Consider the following 18,611-nt stretch of genomic DNA (forward strand, 5'->3'; position numbering starts at 1 on the left):
CTCCCTGGGCTCAGTCTTTAATGAGGCCCACAGTCTTTAGATAGTCCTGGCCCTGATATGGGACCGTCTTTATTCTCTCTAGCCCCAGCTCTTCAGCTGAATCGTTCAGTTCAATCAATCTCCTTCTGAGAGTATCTCAGTTCAATCACTACCAACCCTCTTCGGGGTTTTCAATCCCTTCTCCTGGGCCTCTGTAAATTCCCCTTCTTCAGGACTTATGTCACTTTCCTAATGGCTGGTGGGGGGGACCCCAAGCCCACCCACTATTCCAAGTCCCATCCCAGGGACCCCATCAGTAGCAGCCATCTGCTGTGTCCTTTTTCTGTATGCTACATTTCCCTGGGCCACTTCCCTGCAAACCCTGATACCTTCCTTTAGCCTTAGCTCAGGGCAATATTGTACTCAGTCCCAGCAGCTAGCCAGGAGCTCTTTCTTGCTCCTCCAGTCCCTGCTAGCAACTTCTCTGTTCATGCTTGTACAGGTCCTTCAGCCAGCCAGGAACATCATCCTCACTCCTCTGGCTCTAGACAGCAACTGACTCTCATTGATACTGCAACTCCTTTTATAGGGGCCTGCAACACTCTGACTGGCTTCTCTGTGTAGCCTCCCTGATTTGCTGCTTCCACCACAGCCTCTCTAAGCTGCTTGGAGGACGCACCTCCACTGCCCTTTTTCTGGGAAGGGATGTGGTAGTACCCCAAGGACCCCCAGCAGGGCCCCTGGGCCTTGTAAACCCAGTCACAAACTGTTGCCAGGGGATGTTGTAAAGGCAAAAAGTATAACTGGGTTCCAAAAAGAATTAGATAAGTTCATGGAGTTTAGGTCCATCAATTGCTATTAGTCAAGATGGTCAGGGATGCAATCCCCTACTCCGCATGTCCCTAGCCTCTGTCTGCCAGAAGTTGGGACTGAAGGACAGGGATGCATCATCTGATAATTGTCTTCTTCTGTTCATTCTCTCTGAAGCACCTGCCATTGGCCACTGTGGGAAGACAGTGATAATGAGATGACTGGTTCTGTGGATGAAGGGAAAGCAGTAGACATGTTGTTCCTTGACTTTAGCAAAGCTTTTGACACTGTCTCCCACAGTATTCTTGCCAGCAAGTTAAAGAAGTATGGGCTGGATGAATGGACGATAAGGTGGATAGAAAGCTGGCTAGATTGTCGGGCTCAACTGGTAGTGATCAATGGCTCCATGTCTAGTTGGCAGCCGGTATCAAGTGGAGTGCCCCAAGGGTCGGTCCTGGGGCCGGTTTTGTTCAATATCTTCATAAATGATCTGGAGGATGGTGTGGATTGCACCCTCAGCAAGTCTGCAGATGACACTAAACTGGAAGGAGAGGTAGATACGCTGGAGGGTAGGGATAGGATACAGAAGGCCCTAGACAAATTGGAGGATTGGGCCAAAAGAAATCTGATGAGGTTCAACAAGGACAAATGCAGAGTCCTGCACTTAGGACGGAAGATTCCCATGCACCGCTACAGACTAGGGACCGAATGACTCGGCAGCAGTTCTGCAGAAAAGGACCTAGGGGTTACAGTGGACAAGAAGCTGGATATGAGTCAACAGTGTGCCCTTGTTGCCAAGGAGGCCAATGGAATTTTGGGATGTATAAATAGGGGCATTGCCAGCAGATTGAGGGACATGATCGTTCCCCTCTATTCGACATTGGTGAGGCCTCATCTGGAGTACTGTGTCCAGTTTTGGGCCCCACACTACAAGAAGGATGTGGAAAAATTGGAAAGCATCCAGCGGAGGGCAACAAAAATGATTAGGGGACTGGAACACATGACTTATGAGGAGAGGCTAAGGGAACTGGGGATGTTTAGTCTATGGAAGAGAAGAATGAGGGGGGATTTGATAGCTGCTTTCAACTACCTGAAAGGGGGTTCCAAAGAGGATGGCTCTAGACTGTTCTCAGCGGTAGCACATGACAGAACAAGGAGTAACGGTCTCAAGTTGCAGTGGGGGAGATTTAGGTTGGATATTAGGAAAAACTTTTTCACTAGGAGGGTGGTGAAACACTGGAATGCGTTACCTGGGGAGGTGGTGGAATCTCCTTCCTTAGAAGTTTTTAAGGTCAGGCTTGACAAAGCCCTGGCTGGGATGATTTAATTGGGGATTGGTCCTGCTTTGAGCAGGGGGTTGTACTAGATGACCTCCTAAGGTCCCTTCCAATCCTGATATTCTATGATTCTGTGACATGATACTGGGCTACATGGAGCATTGATGTGACCCAGTATGGCTGTTCTTATTTATCTTATTATGCCCCAGCAGATTTATGTACTCTGTTGGAAAAAGAGAGCTGATTTAAGGCTCAGAACAGAGAATGGGAAGGAGTCCTTATGTCTGGCTTGGCTGAGTGCCAGGAGCATCCTCCATTCAGTAGCCAGAAATCTTGAAGTGGGGTAGGAGGGCAATTAGTTAAGTTGGGAATAGAGCTGGGTGCTCTATTTTGTCCATCCTGCAATAAAATTCCCATTCTGAGGCAAAATGAATCCAAGACCTTTCCTGAAAAATGAGATTGAGGGTAAGAGAACAGCCAATAGCCTAGTGGTTAGGGCTCTCATCTGGGAGACCCAGCTTCAAGTCCCGACTGCAAATCAGGCAGAGCAAGATCTTGAAACTGGGTCTCCCAGGTGAGTGCTCCTAACCACTGGGCTAGTGTCTATTCTGGGTTCTTGTGTTTTCACTCTGGTTTTGACCAGAGATTCCATCCTGGATCTGAGAAAACTTATGTTTCTGTGAAAAAAATTTAGTTTCAATGAATCAGCATTTTCTGATCGAAAAAACATTTCATCCAAAAATTCCCAACCAGCTCTAGTTGGGATATGGAAAGGATAGGTTCTGTAGGAACAGAAAGACCTGGACAAAAGAGAGAGACTACTGAAAGGGAGTACGGGTTAGGCAACTCCAAGAAAAAGACACTTTCTGTAACTGAAGCAGAGACGTTAAAGCAGTAAATTTAGCATTGGAAAGAAGGCAGAGGTAAGCTAAAGAATAAAACATTAGGTCAGACATTAGCAGGAAAAGAGGAAGGAAATTGTGGTGGGAGGGTGGGTTTTGATTTAGCAATCACAGTTAAAAAGAGACATTTGCTTGCTGGCAACCACCCATTAGCTAGAAACAATGACCAACATCATCACCTGCACATGTTCCAAATTGGTTTTCTTTCCCTGACCGGCTTTACCCCCCTTGTTCTAAAGGACTGTTTTCTGGGAGATTGGGAGCTCTTCTGTGTGAAGGGAAAAGCCCCTCCAGCAGTGACATGCTTAGAATCACAAGCTAGACTAAACCTGACTTGGATCTCTCTGTGTTGAGGTGTGGTGGAATCACTGAGTCACAGAGCACCTGCTTCAGAATCCAGGACTCTTATCAGCAGCACTGAATACATAACAGACCATAATAGATTTTCAGTTTATCAGGTTACTCTTTTTTGTTGTAATGGACTGGGTGTGGCAGAAGTTCTCAAACTGCACCTCATGATTTGTCCAGGGAGAGATGGTTGTTCCCATCCTTGTTTCCTGCTGCTAAATTATATAAAAAGACCACTAAAAATATGTTCCTCCTATTACTTTTTTAGATAAAAACTGTTGTAGTTGCCCAAGAGATGTTATTTGAGATTTATGAATGAAAAGTGATGCGTAACAGCTAGGTATTATTTATTATTAGTCAATGGAAGGGGTGGTTTGTATAATTATGAATGGGGGGAGGTAGCTCAGGAGAAAAAATTCTTATGAAAATAACCTTGGGACAATGGTTTATGTGTATCACTAGACAGACAAGATGGGTGAGGTAATATCTTTTACTGTACTAACTTCTAATATCCTGGGACCCCAGCAGCTACAACTATGCTGCATACAACGTATGTGTGTCACTGTCCTCTACTGGAGAGAATCAGAACTGTTTCACTAAGTTATCATTTACTGCTCAGTTTCTTAATTATCTCAAGAAGTAGGGGCCTGTGCTTTTCGAGCGGCAGCTCTAGTTTGACTCCAGGAAGTTCTGAGAGGCCAGGTTGTGCAACAGAGTGACAACGGCGGAGTACCTGGAAGACCACAGATTTCCTATACCATTGATTACAAATTGTTGTACTGGTTAGGGTTCAGTCTTGTCTGGCCCTAGCTATCTTCATTGCTAAAATAACTTACCTGTTTGCAGGTGACCTCTGTCATCCCATCACTAGCGGCTGTACCAATTCAAGGAATGCTTTTTAAGAATAACTGCTGCAAATCATATGGTACACATGCAGTAATTCCTAATAGAAAATAGGTAGAAAGACTATTTCTGTTGGGATCCTGGATGGTGGGAAATTACTTTGGCTGCTATACAAAAGTCATGGGACCAGCAGTCAGTCTCTCTTCCTCACCAAAAGAGAGCAATTTATGGTGTAAGCAAGCCTGGGATTGCTAACCCTGTCCCTTATATGTAACTCATATTAATTCTACAAGGGAAGTACATTGCATTGACATGTGTGAACTACTGCTTGGGTGTGCACACATCTATATACATACATGCATATGTATGTATGAGGGGTTGTGAGTATACATATATGCACTCATGCATTCATAAGTATGATACTATGTATGCATTTGTGTGATTTTTGTATGAAGTCTTTTCATAGATTCCATGGCTAGAAGGAACCATAGTGATCATCTAGTCTGATCTCATGTCTAACATGTCTTGTATATGCATTAGCATGTTATGCATATCCATTCCTAGGAAAATAAGCCCCCCAACATATGTATACATACGTGCAGTTTTTTTGTACATGAACATGTGTGCTTTTGTGTATGAGTCTGAATTGTTTCGGGGCATTTATGTGTACACATTTAGTATGCCTGTATATTACTGCTGTATATGCACAAGTATGTGGTTCCTTTGTTTTTGTGAGCATATACAGTTGTGTGTTTTGTGTATCTGCATATGTGCAAAGCTGTGTATGCATACATGTATGCTCATTCACATGTCTATGTTTTTGGGCAATGTAGGAGAAAACAACGTATGTATACTTTGTGCAAGTTTTCTTTCATGTGCGCGCACAGGTTGGGATGTGGATACAGCTTCAGTGTGTATGTGGGTTTTCAAGATGGCTGTTTAGAGCACATATGTTTGTTCATTTTTTTTCATGTACCAGCATATTTGTGCCTGATTTCCTGTGTGCATGTGGTCATACATGTTTATGCAGGTACCTGCATCACTGTGTATATGTTCATTTCTACATATATGTAGTGTCCATTAGCTATGCATATGGGTAGAGCTATACACTTCCATGAATGTAGGTGTGTGTGCGGGGGCGGGGGGGCAGTCATGAGCACACACACACATAGGGATCCAAATATTTGTATACCCCTATGCAGCCTCAGTTTTCCCATCTTTAAAATGCGGGTAACAATACTGATCTCAACCTGCTGGTGAAAAGTGTTATTGCAGAGCTGTTATTGCATTATCTGTACTTGTACCTTTGGGTGTCTCAGACAGGGGAGCTACCACTACCCAAACCACCACATACCTTACTTGCTGCCTCCCCATGGCAAAGGTGCTTCTGGCTAGCAGTTGTGATTGTGGCAGCCCCAGGCCCTTTGACAGGCAATAGAACACCAGGGCCCCTTTCGCCCCTCCCCCACTCTCCCTGGGAGCTGATCCCAGGGCTCTGTGCTACCCCTCCCCATAGGTTCTGTGGAGAGCTCTCCTGCTCTCTTTGCCCCTCCCCCAGGGCTTTTTGGGGAGCTGTCCCCATTCCCTTGCCCATCCCCCAGGTTCTGGAAGGAGCTGACCCATGGGGCTCTGTGCCACCCCTCGCCCCAGGTTCTGCGGGGAGCTCCCTCTTCCCCTTTACCCACCTCCTTCTCAACACCACTTGCTTCGCCCCTCCCCCCGTTGGCGTCCTCCTCCGTCGTTTCCGGTTCCCCGATGACGCACTTCCCAGCGCTACCTGCCTCCGCCCCTAAAGCGCGCCCCCGACGAGGCATTGCTCGCGAGCGCGCCTCGTGAGCGCGCACCGGCACGTGGTCCCGCCGGAACCAATCAGAGGCCGGGGATTTGGGGGGCGAAGCGCGCTCTCGCGGACAGTTCCGGCGGGAGAGACGCGGGAGCTGAAAGCGTGACTGTGCCTCTTCCCCGCTCCCGCCAGGCCGGACCCGTCCGACGCCGCCATGTCCGAGGAGAAGCCCAAGGTAACGGCTGGGGCCGCCGCACGCGGCGCGGGGCCGCTGGGCCCACGCCGCTCCTCCGCGCCCGGCCCCGGGCGGGCTCCCCGCCGCGCAGCCCGGGCCCCGCAGGCTCTCTGGGGCCCGCCGGCCACGCCCCGCAGCGGAGAGACCCGGGGTCCCGCGAGGGATGCTGGGAGCGCGGCCTGGCTGCGGGTCGGGCCTCCCTGGGGTCGGCGGCGACGTCGCCGAGAGGCGCTGCGCCGGACGTGGTGCTGTCAGGGGGAGCGTCCGGTTCGCTTCGCTCTTCTCGGCTCGCCCCGCCCCCGCCTTCGCTGAGCTCACGCTGCCCACCTCGGCAGCGCGTTAACTCCTGGCCTGCGGGGTCGCTCCGTAGGGGAGGCAGTTGTGTAGTGAGTAGGGCCTGTTTTAATGGACCTGGGGCTTCGTGGTTAAGAAGGCAGGTCAAAGACCTACACCTTGCACCGGCAGCAGAGAGCGGTGAGGTCAGGACGGACCTCGGTTTCTGGAGGCCTTCATTCCACGGTGCTAAAGACTGGCCCCAGAGCGGAGTTGTGCACCGCAGTCTTCATCCTGGGTCTGTAGGCGGCCTTTCTAGCTCTCTTGGGCCCATGCCACAGAGCGCCTTGAAGATAAGACCTGAGACTTTGACCTTGATTTGAAAATCTGTATGCAGCGACTAGTGAGCGGAGGAAGGGTTTGAAGTGCTAGCAGTAGCCTGTGTTGCTGAGGAAGACGCATTACAACATTCCCTGCTCGTGGAGTTTGGTAAATGCTGAAGAATACGTGCCCAAGTACGTTGCATTGCTCTAGTCCAGCTGAGAAGCGACAAAGCTTGGCCAGTTGACATGCTTTCATTGACGTGCCCTGACGTTATGGGATTGCGATAATGTTAGTTTGAGAAATATAACCAATTTTACAAACAGCTACTATACATCTACAAAACATAGAATATTAACAATTGGAAAAGTGAACTTGCCACTTCTTTATCTGGAAAACCACATGACCGCTATATTGCCATTTAGGGGCTTGTCACTGAAGAAGAAAAGATTTTACCAGAGGATGGAAAGCTGAACCGATAGAGGTGGGATCAGTTGATGAGCCAGCCTCTTCCTAGTAGTCCCAGCAGTGCCCAGGGAACGTACTTGATACAGGCTCCACCTGTGCCTCTTTAGTGGAGGCATGGCCAGTGGGTACTTACTAAGTTCTTTGATTCTGAAATGTGTGGAAGCTTCTGAGTTTCTTGCTCAGGGTTAAAAACAAAATTGTGGTTCACCAGGACCTTGATAGTTCTTTGGGTATTAAGAAAAGCAGTTTAGTATGATTGAGTCCTCACTGCAGGTTGTCCATATATTGATAATTCTGGATGCTGCCTTGTTTCAGACTCGCTATTGCTATGACTGTCATCTCTATGAAAATGTGAGTAGAAGAGACCAAAGGGTATTACTTACCACAATCAGTTGTCCTCAATTGTGAAGTAAATATAACACGGGTGAGCTGAACTAAACAGAATTTAAAGGTAGGCCTCTTTGAGATTAACAGAGGGAAGGTATTTTTCAGAGATAATTCTTGAATGAGATGAGTCACAGATTCTGTGCAGAAATGGGGTTTATGTACTACCAGATTTAAGTTGAAATGCCATGTTCTTTGTATCCACAAAGAACCTTGAATAGAAACTGAAGAACTTCTTGTTGGCTGGAACTAGAACAATCATTCTTAAATAGATTGTTACTTTATGGGGTGGTGAGGAGGCCAAAAAGGAAGGGTGTGGGAATTACTGAGAAGACTTGCGTGAATAATCTTCAGAGCACATCTGTCAGGAGGTATGGTTCAGGAGGAGAAAGTTCTTCAGTCTTCCTATGAAGACGGTGAGTTCCTTGGCTGAAAAGATTTTGTTCTCTAGAGAAGACACCGCAGAGGGGCTTTTGGCTGGTGGAGGAAAAGAGATGTGGCAGCTGAAATTTTCCCTTACGTTCCTGAAAGAGGATTGGTTGGGCAAGATCTCATTCAAGTCTGAGGAATTCGTTGGTGTCTTTTGGGGGGATCCCCTGAAAAGTGTTCTCACCAAAGGGAGCTTGAATGACAGAGGTGAGGCTGGTGGGCAAAGGAAAGCATCCTGAAAAGCCTGCAGTCATGGTGCTGTTTCCGTTAGTTGAGACATACACCCTCAATTGGTCAGTTCAGTCCATAGTCTAGGAGTACTCTTGGCAAGTGAGACTCAGCATCAGTGAGGAATCCAACATTTGCAAGCAGTGCTTTCTTCCATCTCTAGCTAAGAGACTCTGTCCCATCCTGGTGGACAAAGACCTGGCCTTAGTTATTCATGGCTTTGGCACTTCTCAGCTGGACTACACCAACATGATATACCTGGGCGTGAAACCTTCAGAACTTAGGAAACTCTTCCTATTGCAGAAGGCTGCAGCCCATCTCCTCAGCAACACAGGATACCATGAGCACATCACATCTGTATTCTGTTCTCTAATCTGGCTTCCCATAGACTAGAGAATCAAGTTCAAGATCTCAGTCTCAAAGTGCTCTTTAGCCTGGGCCCAGGATATCTAAAAAATTGTCTAAAGCTCAGGTATGAAGACCATGGTCGACAACCCCACTCCTCTGGCACAGTGGAACTCTCAACAATAAGAGTAAAGGTTGTCTGTGTGGGAGACCAAGCTTTCTCCAGGGGTTGTCTGAGACATTGGAATCAGCCAGCCCACCCCCCCACGACTAAGTACTACCACAAGCCTCACCACTTTCTGTTCCAAGTACAAGGTGCATTTCTTTCACCTTGCCTTCTCTACTATAAACACTTAACAACACATATTAAAAAAGCAGTGGATGTAGGAGCAGACACTAACTCCTCACTTAACGCATTCCTGAAAAATGCAACTTTAAGCGAATTTAATTTCCCATAAGAATTAATGAAAATAGGGGGGGTTAGGTTCCAGGGAATTTTTTTTGCCAGACAAAAGGCATTATATACATAGACAGTATAAGTTTTTAAACAATTTTAAATAAGCAATTTAATACAGGCACTGTACTGTTGTTGGGAGGTGCCCCTGCCTTACCCCACATGCAGACAACAAGGCAGCTGAAGGTGCCATTGTAGACTAGGAAGCACCTTGTACAGCAACAGGGGCAGCTTTCCCTACTGTGAAAGCACAGGCACCGCCTTTGGGAGGGGGTCAACCCCGGGCCTGACCACTCCACCCCTTCCCCCATGCCCCCACCATTGCCCCGCCTCTTCCCACCCCCGCTTCACCTCTTCCCCGGAGCACGCCGCATCCTCGCTCCTCCCTTCGTCCTCCAGCCTCCTGAACACCGCAAAACAGCTGATTGCCACAGGCAGGAGGCAGGGAGGAGGTTGCACGCTGCATCCTTGCTCCTCCCCTTGAACGCCGCAAAACAGCTGATTACCATGGGCAGGAGGCAGAGGGGGGATGATGCGCGCCGCATCCTTGCTCCTCCTCCCCCAGCCTCTTTAATGCCTCAAGACAGCTGATTGCTCAAGGGGGGAGCGGGGGGAAGGTGCTGATCCGCAGGGTGTGCTGGCGGATGGGAGGCCCTGGGGGAGGTGTGGGGGAGCTGACGGGGGGGCTGTCAGCCCACCTTGTTACAAATTGTGCAATGCTGTCTCATAAAGTCGCTGCTGTTCTGGAGAATCCTGCAAGCTGTGGACAAAGCAGGTGGCCAAATGACATTAGAAGGGAGCATTGCACAACTTTAAATGAGCATGTTCTGTAATGGAGCAGAGCCGTAACATTGAAACAACGTTAAGCGGGAGGACCTTAAGTGAGTTACTGTACTCCCCTGAACATACTTCTCCCTCGTGGAGAGGATGAGAGACAATATATGACAGGTGTGTAGTCACATCACTTCGCATGCTACTGGAAAGTATTTGGATATTACCATGATCCGTGCATTTTAAGAATGTCCTTGGAGGTCTGTGTCCAAAGCTCTAAGCCACATATTGTGGCAAGCTAGAATGTAACAGGGAAGGGTTTTAGTGGAAAAACTAGCAATGATGTAGATAGTTATACAGGAAGCAGAGTGCTAACTTGTAAATCTTTAGCTTTTTCTTGACTTTTGCAGGCAACCTTAGATTTAGGGTAATACATGGACTGTATGATAGACATGTGAGCAAAGACTGGAGATTTAAAGTAATTTTGTAGGACAATGGGCAAATATTCAAAGCTGCACCCCAGTGTGCTTTTAAAGTTTTGGTCCACAAAATCCATAATGGTCCTTGTTCCTTTTATTGGGGTTAGAAACTTCATGTGCTGAAAGCAGTCTTGAGACGAAGGAAGGGAGAATCAATCTAGGGGCCAATGAGGACTGGACTTGACAAGCTATATTTGATATAGCTTTTCTGTGGCTCTGCAGATAGATATTTTCCTCTCTGGATTGTACCCTTCAGAACCTGGAATCTTTTCTAGAGACTGTTTTGGAGAAGATCACTTTCTTTCTTACTGCTGCTCGTTTGGAGGAGTGTGCCATTTTAAGGAAAGGGTGAAATCTCCACCTGGTAGTGGAGGATCTGACCTGAGCTATGGCACTGGCTTACTTGGAGAGCTCACCTGTCTTCTGCTGATAACTTGGGTGAATGTTTCTGATAGTTGTATGATTCTTAAGATGAAGAGCGTGATTAGTACTTTGCATTCTCTGTACTTAAAGGACAGTCATTGCTCATTAAAAATCTTAACTGAATTTATCTGGTGCTTATCTGGTAAGGTGGTTGAACTAGTGAGGCTGTGTTTGATGGAAACGTCTGTGTTCTCCTTTGGTAGATACCAGGACTATCAGGAAAGAAAAGGGCAGGATTATGTCTTGACTGTCAGAAGTTATCTTGTTTCTAATAGTAGTTATGTTTGGCTCAAATGTTTAACACCAACAAAAGATGGGAAATAAAGAGATGACTGTTTCAAGTTTCCAAAAATATTAGAAAACTATAATAGTACCCAAATATGTGCTAAGATATTTTTATTTTGTGATAGCACCTAGATGTCAATTGAGAAAGGGATCCCATTTTTCTAGGTAATATACAAACATAGTGATAGTCCCGGCCCCTAAAAGTTTGTAAGCTAAATAGACAAAGGGTAGGGCAAAGGGATATAAAATACAAATAAGGTGAATCCAGTGATGGTTTGAGAACATGTTAGTGCCTTGGAGGTTTTTTGTGAGGGGGGGCATTGTGATTAGAATAATCGAATCATAGAATATCAGGGTTGGAAGGGACCCCAGAAGGTCATCTAGTCCAACCCCCTGCTCGAAGCAGGACCAATTCCCAGTTAAATCATCCCAGCCAGGGCTTTGTCAAGCCTGACCTTAAAAACCTCTAAGGAAGGAGATTCTACCACCTCCCTAGGTAACGCATTCCAGTGTTTCACCACCCTCTTAGTGAAAAAGTTTTTCCTAATATCCAATCTAAACCTCCCCCACTGCAACTTGAGACCATTACTCCTCGTTCTGTCATCTGCTACCATTGAGAACAGTCTAGAGCCATCCTCTTTGGAACCCCCTTTCAGGTAGTTGAAAGCAGCTATCAAATCCCCCCTCATTCTTCTCTTCTGCAGAAGAAACAATCCCAGCTCCCTCAGCCTCTCCTCATAACTCATGTGTTCCAGACCCCTAATCATTTTTGTTGCCCTTCGCTGGACTCTCTCCAATTTATCCACATCCTTCTTGAAGTGTGGGGCCCAAAACTGGACACAGTACTCCAGATGAGGCCTCACCAATGTCGAATAGAGGGGAACGATCACGTCCCTCGATCTGCTCGCTATGCCCCTACTTATACATCCCAAAATGCCATTGGCCTTCTTGGCAACAAGGGCACACTGCTGACTCATATCCAGCTTCTCGTCCACTGTCACCCCTAGGTCCTTTTCCGCAGAACTGCTGCCTAGCCATTCGGTCCCTAGTCTGTAGCTGTGCATTGGGTTCTTCCGTCCTAAGTGCAGGACCCTGCACTTATCCTTATTGAACCTCATCAGATTTCTTTTGGCCCAATCCTCCAATTTGTCTAGGTCCTTCTGTATCCTATCCCTCCCCTCCAGCGTATCTACCACTCCTCCCAGTTTAGTATCATCCGCAAATTTGCTGAGAGTGCAATCCACACCATCCTCCAGATCATTTATGAAGATATTGAACAAAACCGGTGGGTTTTGTTAGGTGGGTTGAGGTTAACAGAAAGAGGAAGGGAGATGGAAAATGCAGAAGGGGGGGGGGGGGGGGAGTGTGGAGGGCAGATGGAGTGAGATTTAAGAGAAGAGACCATGAGGGAGGGGGGTAGAGTAAACAACTAATCAGCAGAGGAATGTCCAAAGGAAAAACTAGAAAACAGGTTATGTCTACACTACACACACCTTGTGGTGGTGTGTAGGTTATGTGTTACTACATACTGCTGTGCAAAGCAAGCTGTATCCACGCTGCAGCGTAGCTACATGTCAGTGAAGGCTTTGGCAGGGGTAGGAAGTGCGGAAAGGCTTGGCTCTGCTGCTTCTCTACTGCCAGAGTCTTTCACTGCCATGGGGAAGGACCCCAGCTTTGGGGAGGCAGCTGCAGGACAGGTAGTGCTTGCGCGAACAGAGAGCCATGTTGGGTACGCGCAGGGTTCAGGCATATTGTTAACTGACCTAAGCAGTGCCTGTCCATCTACGGTGCTAGTTATTAACAGTGCTAGGGGAGTATGTCGTCTATGTACTCTACACACTACCAAAAGGAGTGTGCAGTGTAGACGTACCTTTAGATGACATCATCATGTGTCCGATAATGCCATCTGCAGCTGCTTCTTTGTTTGTTGCCAGCTGAGACTTTAGCTGGTTCTATGCAGCTTCCCCAGAGCCACATGGTTGTGGGGAGGGATAGAGCCTGGTGTTCCTAGGGGCAGGAGTTCTCTGTCTAAGGAGTGCTGGGAAAGGGAGGGAACCTGTTGGCTTCACTTGGAGCTCATCTTCCCCTCCTCCAGTGTGTTGTTTTACCTGCTGCAACTGCTTCTGCTAAGTGCTTATCAGAATCCTGCCTCAGAGCTTGCAATCAAAATAGATGACACAGAAAAAGGAGTGGGGTAAATGGAGGCAACACAAGTTTCAATATTCTTTCATATTCTCCTGGTTTAGGTTTTGTACCCCTCTGATTGATTGAGAACATCTGAGGGGTAGCCGTGTTAGTCTGTATCCACAAAAACAATGAGGAGTCCAGAGGCACCTTAAAGACTAACAGATTTATTTGGGCATAAGCTTTCGTGGGTAAAAAACTTCTGTATCTGAAGAAGTACGGTTTTTTACCCACGAAAGCTTATGCCCAAATAAATCTGTTAGTCTTTAAAGTGTCACCGGACTCCTCATTGTTTTTGAGAAAATCTGTATATTGTTAGCCCCTGGGGGAAGGGTGAGGCCAGGTGGCTACTTCATGATCTCAGGACAGATTAATGTTTTTTTTTTTTTTTTTTTTCCCCCAAAGAAACATAGCTCAGAGATTTGGAACTGACAGCATGGCTACCTTGATTGCTGAGGAAAAATATATGTGTGCTGCCAGAGATGCTAATGTGTGGTTTCTGGGCAATTCCTGGATCACAATGTTGGAGAAGTTTGCAGGAGAGTAGTAAGTACACCATGACATGGAGATTACTAATTGCAAGTTGATTTGTGTGGAGAGAGAAAAAAGAGGTTGGAATCGTGTTTTGCCCACTGTGCAGTGTCTCACTGGTGACTTAAGAGGTTGTGATGTGTCAGACATGGTGATTCAGTGAGGCAGAAATTATTTGGGCCTTATTCCTGGTGTACTGCTAACACAATGTATGAGTGCAGATTTGGACTGCATCAGTGACTTGTGCCCAGGAGCTGTGATAGTTTCCTTTAATTTGGCTGAGCCTCTGAATAATCACTACAGTGACAATATGAAAGCTATTAATAAGTGTTGGAAGAACATTAATTGGGAAATTGGAGGGTTCATGGCTAATTGAAAATTTTGTATTGTGTGACAGAAATATTTACAAGGTCTGACACCTCACTGTTTCTTGTAGTTGGGGTACATCTCTCGCACAAGGGTCAGAAAGGATTTTTCAAATGTACAGAGGGTTTTAGGATGTATGATCAGTACTTTCTTACGCATGTTTCAACACTTTTGAGAATGACTGTGTAGGTGGTTGCATTATTTTTTTTTTTTTTTTTAGATTTAACAGAGTTTTAAATGTTTGTTTAGAATCCTAGAATATCAGGGTTGGAAGGGACCTCAGGAGATCATCTAGTCCAACCCCCTACTCAAAGCAGGACTAATCCTCAATTAAATCATCCGACCAATTTTTGCCCCATATCCCTAAATGGCCCCCTCAGGGATTGAACTCACAACCCTGGGTTTAGCAGGCCAATGCTCAAACCACTGAGCTATCCCTCCCCCCCCACCCGGTATATGCTTGTATATAGTTGGTTTGTAATAAATGACTGTGACGTTCCCCTTGGGTATTATCTGGACCAGTGATCTGCTAGGCCTCTCCAATCCTTGACTCTGGGAGCCAGCCTTACCCTGCTCTGCTGTGAGAACTCCCACTCCTGGGCTGTTCACACACAGCCTCTGGCATGTAAGCTGCTCCCAGCTACTTGCAAGCGAATGACTAGCCAATATCTCTGGTCCCAGACACAACCCTGGGAACCTCTGTCTTGCAGTGTCCAGTTATGCCTGTTGGACGCTGCAAGCTTATATAAGTTTGTCAATTTAACAAAGAAAAGGATATGTACCAGGCTTGTACTCCCCAGGGGAGTCTTTGACACGCCTCAAACCAAATGCATCGCTTCAGGTAGAATAAACAAACAGATTTATTAACTGTAAAGGTATATTTAAGTGATTATAAGTCAAAGCATAACAAGTTAGATTTGGTCAAATGAAATAAATGCAAAATGCATTCTAAACTGTTCTTAACACTTTGTGTCCTTAAAAATTTAGATGCTTCTCACCACAGGCTGGCTCTCTCCCCTTTGATCAGCGCTTCAGTCTGTAGGTGAAAGAGAGAGAGCACGGCAAAATGTCTCTGCCTTAAAGAAAAGGAGTACTTGTGGCATCCTTTTCTTTTTGCGAATACAGACTAACACGGCTGTTCCTCTGAAACCTGTCTCTGCCTTGTATCATGTCCTTTCTTTCCTCTTGGCTTTGCCCCCCCCCACCCCCTTTCAGAGTCAGGTGAGCATTACCTCATCGCAGTCCCAAACTGCCCAAAGGAAGGGGGTGGCTCCCTCGAGGGTCTAACAGATTCTTTTGTTGCTGCCTAAGACAGTGTCAGTTGTTTCTGTGAGGCTGGGCTGGGTTTGTCCTATCCACGCCCTAATGAGGTGTGAACTGTCTCTGTTCTTGGAGATGTTTCAGAGTAACAGCCGTGTTAGTCTGTATTTGCAAAAAGAAAAGGAGTACTTGTGGCACCTTAGAGACTAACCAATTTATTTGAGCATGAGCTTTCATGAGCATCCGATGAAGTGAGCTGTAGCTCACGAAAGCTCATGCTCAAATAAATTGGTTAGTCTCTAAGGTGCCACAAGTACTCCTTTTCTTTTTGTTCTTGGAGAGTTTTTGCATGGGCTTGCTTTAAGCCATGAGGATACATTTTTAGCCTCATAACTATATACATAAAATTATAACCTATAACCGTACTGTAATAATTACTATAACATCACTATAACAACCATGCTCAGAGCATTATGAGCCTTCCGAAGACACCCAACATGACAAACTTTGCATTGGATACCACATAATTATTTTATAAAGATGAACATGGGGGTGTAAGGTGTTCCCCTGAGGTACAGAGCGTCACAATAATTGTTCAGCAATTAAAGTGCTTGCGGTCTATTATGCACCTGTGTAGGCAAGCATGTTCAATTCAGAGTTTGAGGACAGTGGGATAACTCAGTGAATGACAGTTATTTCACTGAAATTCATGTCATAAAGGAATGTGACGCTTAACTTTCACATTTGAAGTAGTTGTGAGCCTTAGCACAGGCTGAGTGGGCCACGTTATAAACTTTGATTTACTGAGGAGTTCCTCCATCGCCCCCCACCTTCCTCCTCCTGCCTCCCTCCCAGAAAAGTTGCATCAGGACCAAGGAGCAGCAACCCAAGCTCATAACTCATAGAATCATAGAAGATTAGGGTTGGAAGAGATCTCAGAATCATAGACCATCAGGGTTGGAAGGGACCTCAGGAGGTCATCTAGTCCAACCCCCTGCTCAAAGCAGGACCAATCTCTAATTTTTGCCCCAGATCCCTAAATGGCCCCCACAAGGATTGAACTCACAACCCTGGGTTTAGCAGGCCAATGCTCAAACCACTGAGCTAACCCTGCCCCCTAGAAGGTCATCTAGTCCAATCATCTGGAGTTCTTTGCTCCAGAACTCAGAGGTGGCAAGTTGCATGGCTGGGGATTCTGTGCAGGGTAGACAGCATTAATTTGTTTACCTAGGCATGCAGTACTGGGTGCATTGTATTATTTAGGCTTGGTAGGATTCGATTTAAATTGTTTGTTAGTTCCTAGTAAATGTGGATTTTGCCTGATGCACTGAAATTGACAACAAAAATCTTTTGGCCTCTCTGCACTGTTCCTGTGGCTGCACAGGGAGCCCTCTGCGACGCTGTTGCCACAGTCCTGCTCACTTACTGTCTGGGGATGCGGTGGCCTTCCCCTAGCAGGAGTCATTCAGTAGCATGGTGGCCTCCCCTGTGGCTGGGAACTCATTGACCTTGCAATCCAGGCTGAGGGGGTCACTGCTCTGCCCTGCCGGGACCATAGTCCTCTCTATACCTTGCTCCTGCAGGGATTCAGTACCTCGCAGCTGTTCAGGGAGGCCCTTGCAGCACCACCGTAAAACTGAAAATGTATTAAATTGTGCCAAGCTTAGTGTTGTTGTAGGGGGAAAAGGTCTTTGCATAATATTTATGTGGGATCTACTCCTTTCTCTTGACTGGGACATACAGGCTCCCATAAAGCATTGTCTTATTGCTAAGCATGGTGTCTGTCCTTGAGGGATAACCATTGCCTTCCCGAAGGTGTTTGATGGGCAGTTAAAGGCTGAGGACCTGGAATTCAAGATATTCCTCACCCACTCCAGGGGACCCCCATCTAACAGCTGCTCCTACTTGAAATAGTCAAACAAATGTCTCTCTAAAGTAAACTTTAGAAAAGGGTGTACAAAATTTCTCTTACACTTTTAGAGACTTGCAGACAGCTAGACATAACATAGCAGCCCAAAACAAATCCTGGATATCCACTAATGGGACATTTACCTGTTTCACGTAATTCACTGGAATTCAGATTGCATGGGGAGGAGAGGAAAAGAGGGATTAGAATCTGAGAGAGAGAGATTAAGTGCTTTGGACATATTACTGCATCCTCTGTACTCCATAGCAATGGATTGCAAGGTACCAGATCTAGTTAGAGCAATAATTTTTATTCCGTTGTGATTGAGTCTTTATTTTGACTTGTTTGATAAGTAAGGAAATTTATTTCAGTGGTATACAGGGTTATGCTCAGAATAAGGAGTGTCTGCACAGCCACGGGCATGAGGGAGACAATGGGAAATTCTGGCTGTGTGTGTGTGTTTGTGCAGAGCTACTGATAAAATTATTGCTGTGATGCAGCTCAGAATAGTCTGTTGGTCAGTCAATTGTTACCCAAGGTAGTGCGTGGCATCTACTAAGTCTTTGGGAGACCCAAGCTGTGAACAGTATTTAAGAACACATTCACTTCTTTGCTTGCATAGATGTGCAACCTGGAAGGAGCACAATGTGCATGTGCCAATAAAGAACAAAACCAAGAGGGTTTCTGTGCAGCCACTTATGCTTGTCTGGGTAGGCTGAGAGAATGCGCTAATGCCATTGCCTCTGGTGAACACCCCACCAATGACATTTTTAGTCTGAACCTTTGTACACCTGTGCAATAAAGATTTAATAACTCATTTTGCTTGGTAGAAGCTGTCTGTGTTATAGCAGATTTATATATTATGGGGAGGCTTACTGTGAACACAGTAGGATAGTCAGTAGCCGGTCTAAACAAATTTTTATGTTTTATCCAGTGGGGGAAGAGCCAGGGACAGAGGCCTGAGTGGGTTCAGAGCAACTTGGGGGGGGGGGGGCGTGTCCTTTAACAGTGTTAGTTGGAATCCTGGGCATGAGAGTGAATGGGTTGTAAAAGGAGGTGAAGAGCTTGTACATTTCTTACTCCTGGGGGGATTCTGCACCAAAAAATTCAAAATTCTGCATATTTTATTTGTCAAAATAATGCAGTATAATCACACCAGTTTCAATTGTTTTAGTAATTTATTTAAATTACAATACAGAAAAAAGTCACAATAACTATTCAGCATTTCCCAAACACATGGAAGGTAAGTTGTAAACAGTTGGTAACTAATACCAGGCATTCCAATTATAATCCTGGATTTAATTTAAATTAGATTTCAGAACACCAA

At 46.1% G+C, this 18,611-nt stretch overlaps 1 protein-coding gene and 1 long non-coding RNA gene across 3 annotated transcripts in view; one reads left to right on the forward strand and one right to left on the reverse strand.

Annotated features, from left to right (window-relative positions):
- The window catches only part of LOC125642222 (uncharacterized), a 23,637-nt gene extending 17,630 nt beyond the window's left edge, over window positions 1-6,007 (reverse strand). The window contains exons 1-2 of the long non-coding RNA XR_007358336.2: window positions 5,845-6,007; window positions 4,153-4,259 (exon numbers count right to left, since the gene is read on the reverse strand). This is a non-coding gene — a long non-coding RNA (uncharacterized LOC125642222). The remainder of the gene's footprint in view (window positions 1-4,152; window positions 4,260-5,844) is intronic.
- LOC125642220 (small ubiquitin-related modifier 3) overlaps window positions 5,970-18,611 on the forward strand; it is a 27,434-nt gene continuing 14,792 nt past the window's right edge. The window contains exon 1 of one of the 2 annotated variants that reach the window (XM_048863190.2): window positions 5,970-6,177. Coding sequence is in view for 1 of the 2 variants with exons in the window: in XM_048863191.2 (XP_048719148.1) it covers window positions 6,157-6,177 (21 nt within the window). In the remaining variant the exon portion in view is untranslated. The remainder of the gene's footprint in view (window positions 6,178-18,611) is intronic. The other variant, XM_048863191.2, reaches the window with a different exon arrangement.

This window comes from Caretta caretta, chromosome 9 (assembly GCF_965140235.1).
Source record: "Caretta caretta isolate rCarCar2 chromosome 9, rCarCar1.hap1, whole genome shotgun sequence".
Lineage (NCBI taxonomy): Eukaryota > Metazoa > Chordata > Testudines > Cheloniidae > Caretta > Caretta caretta.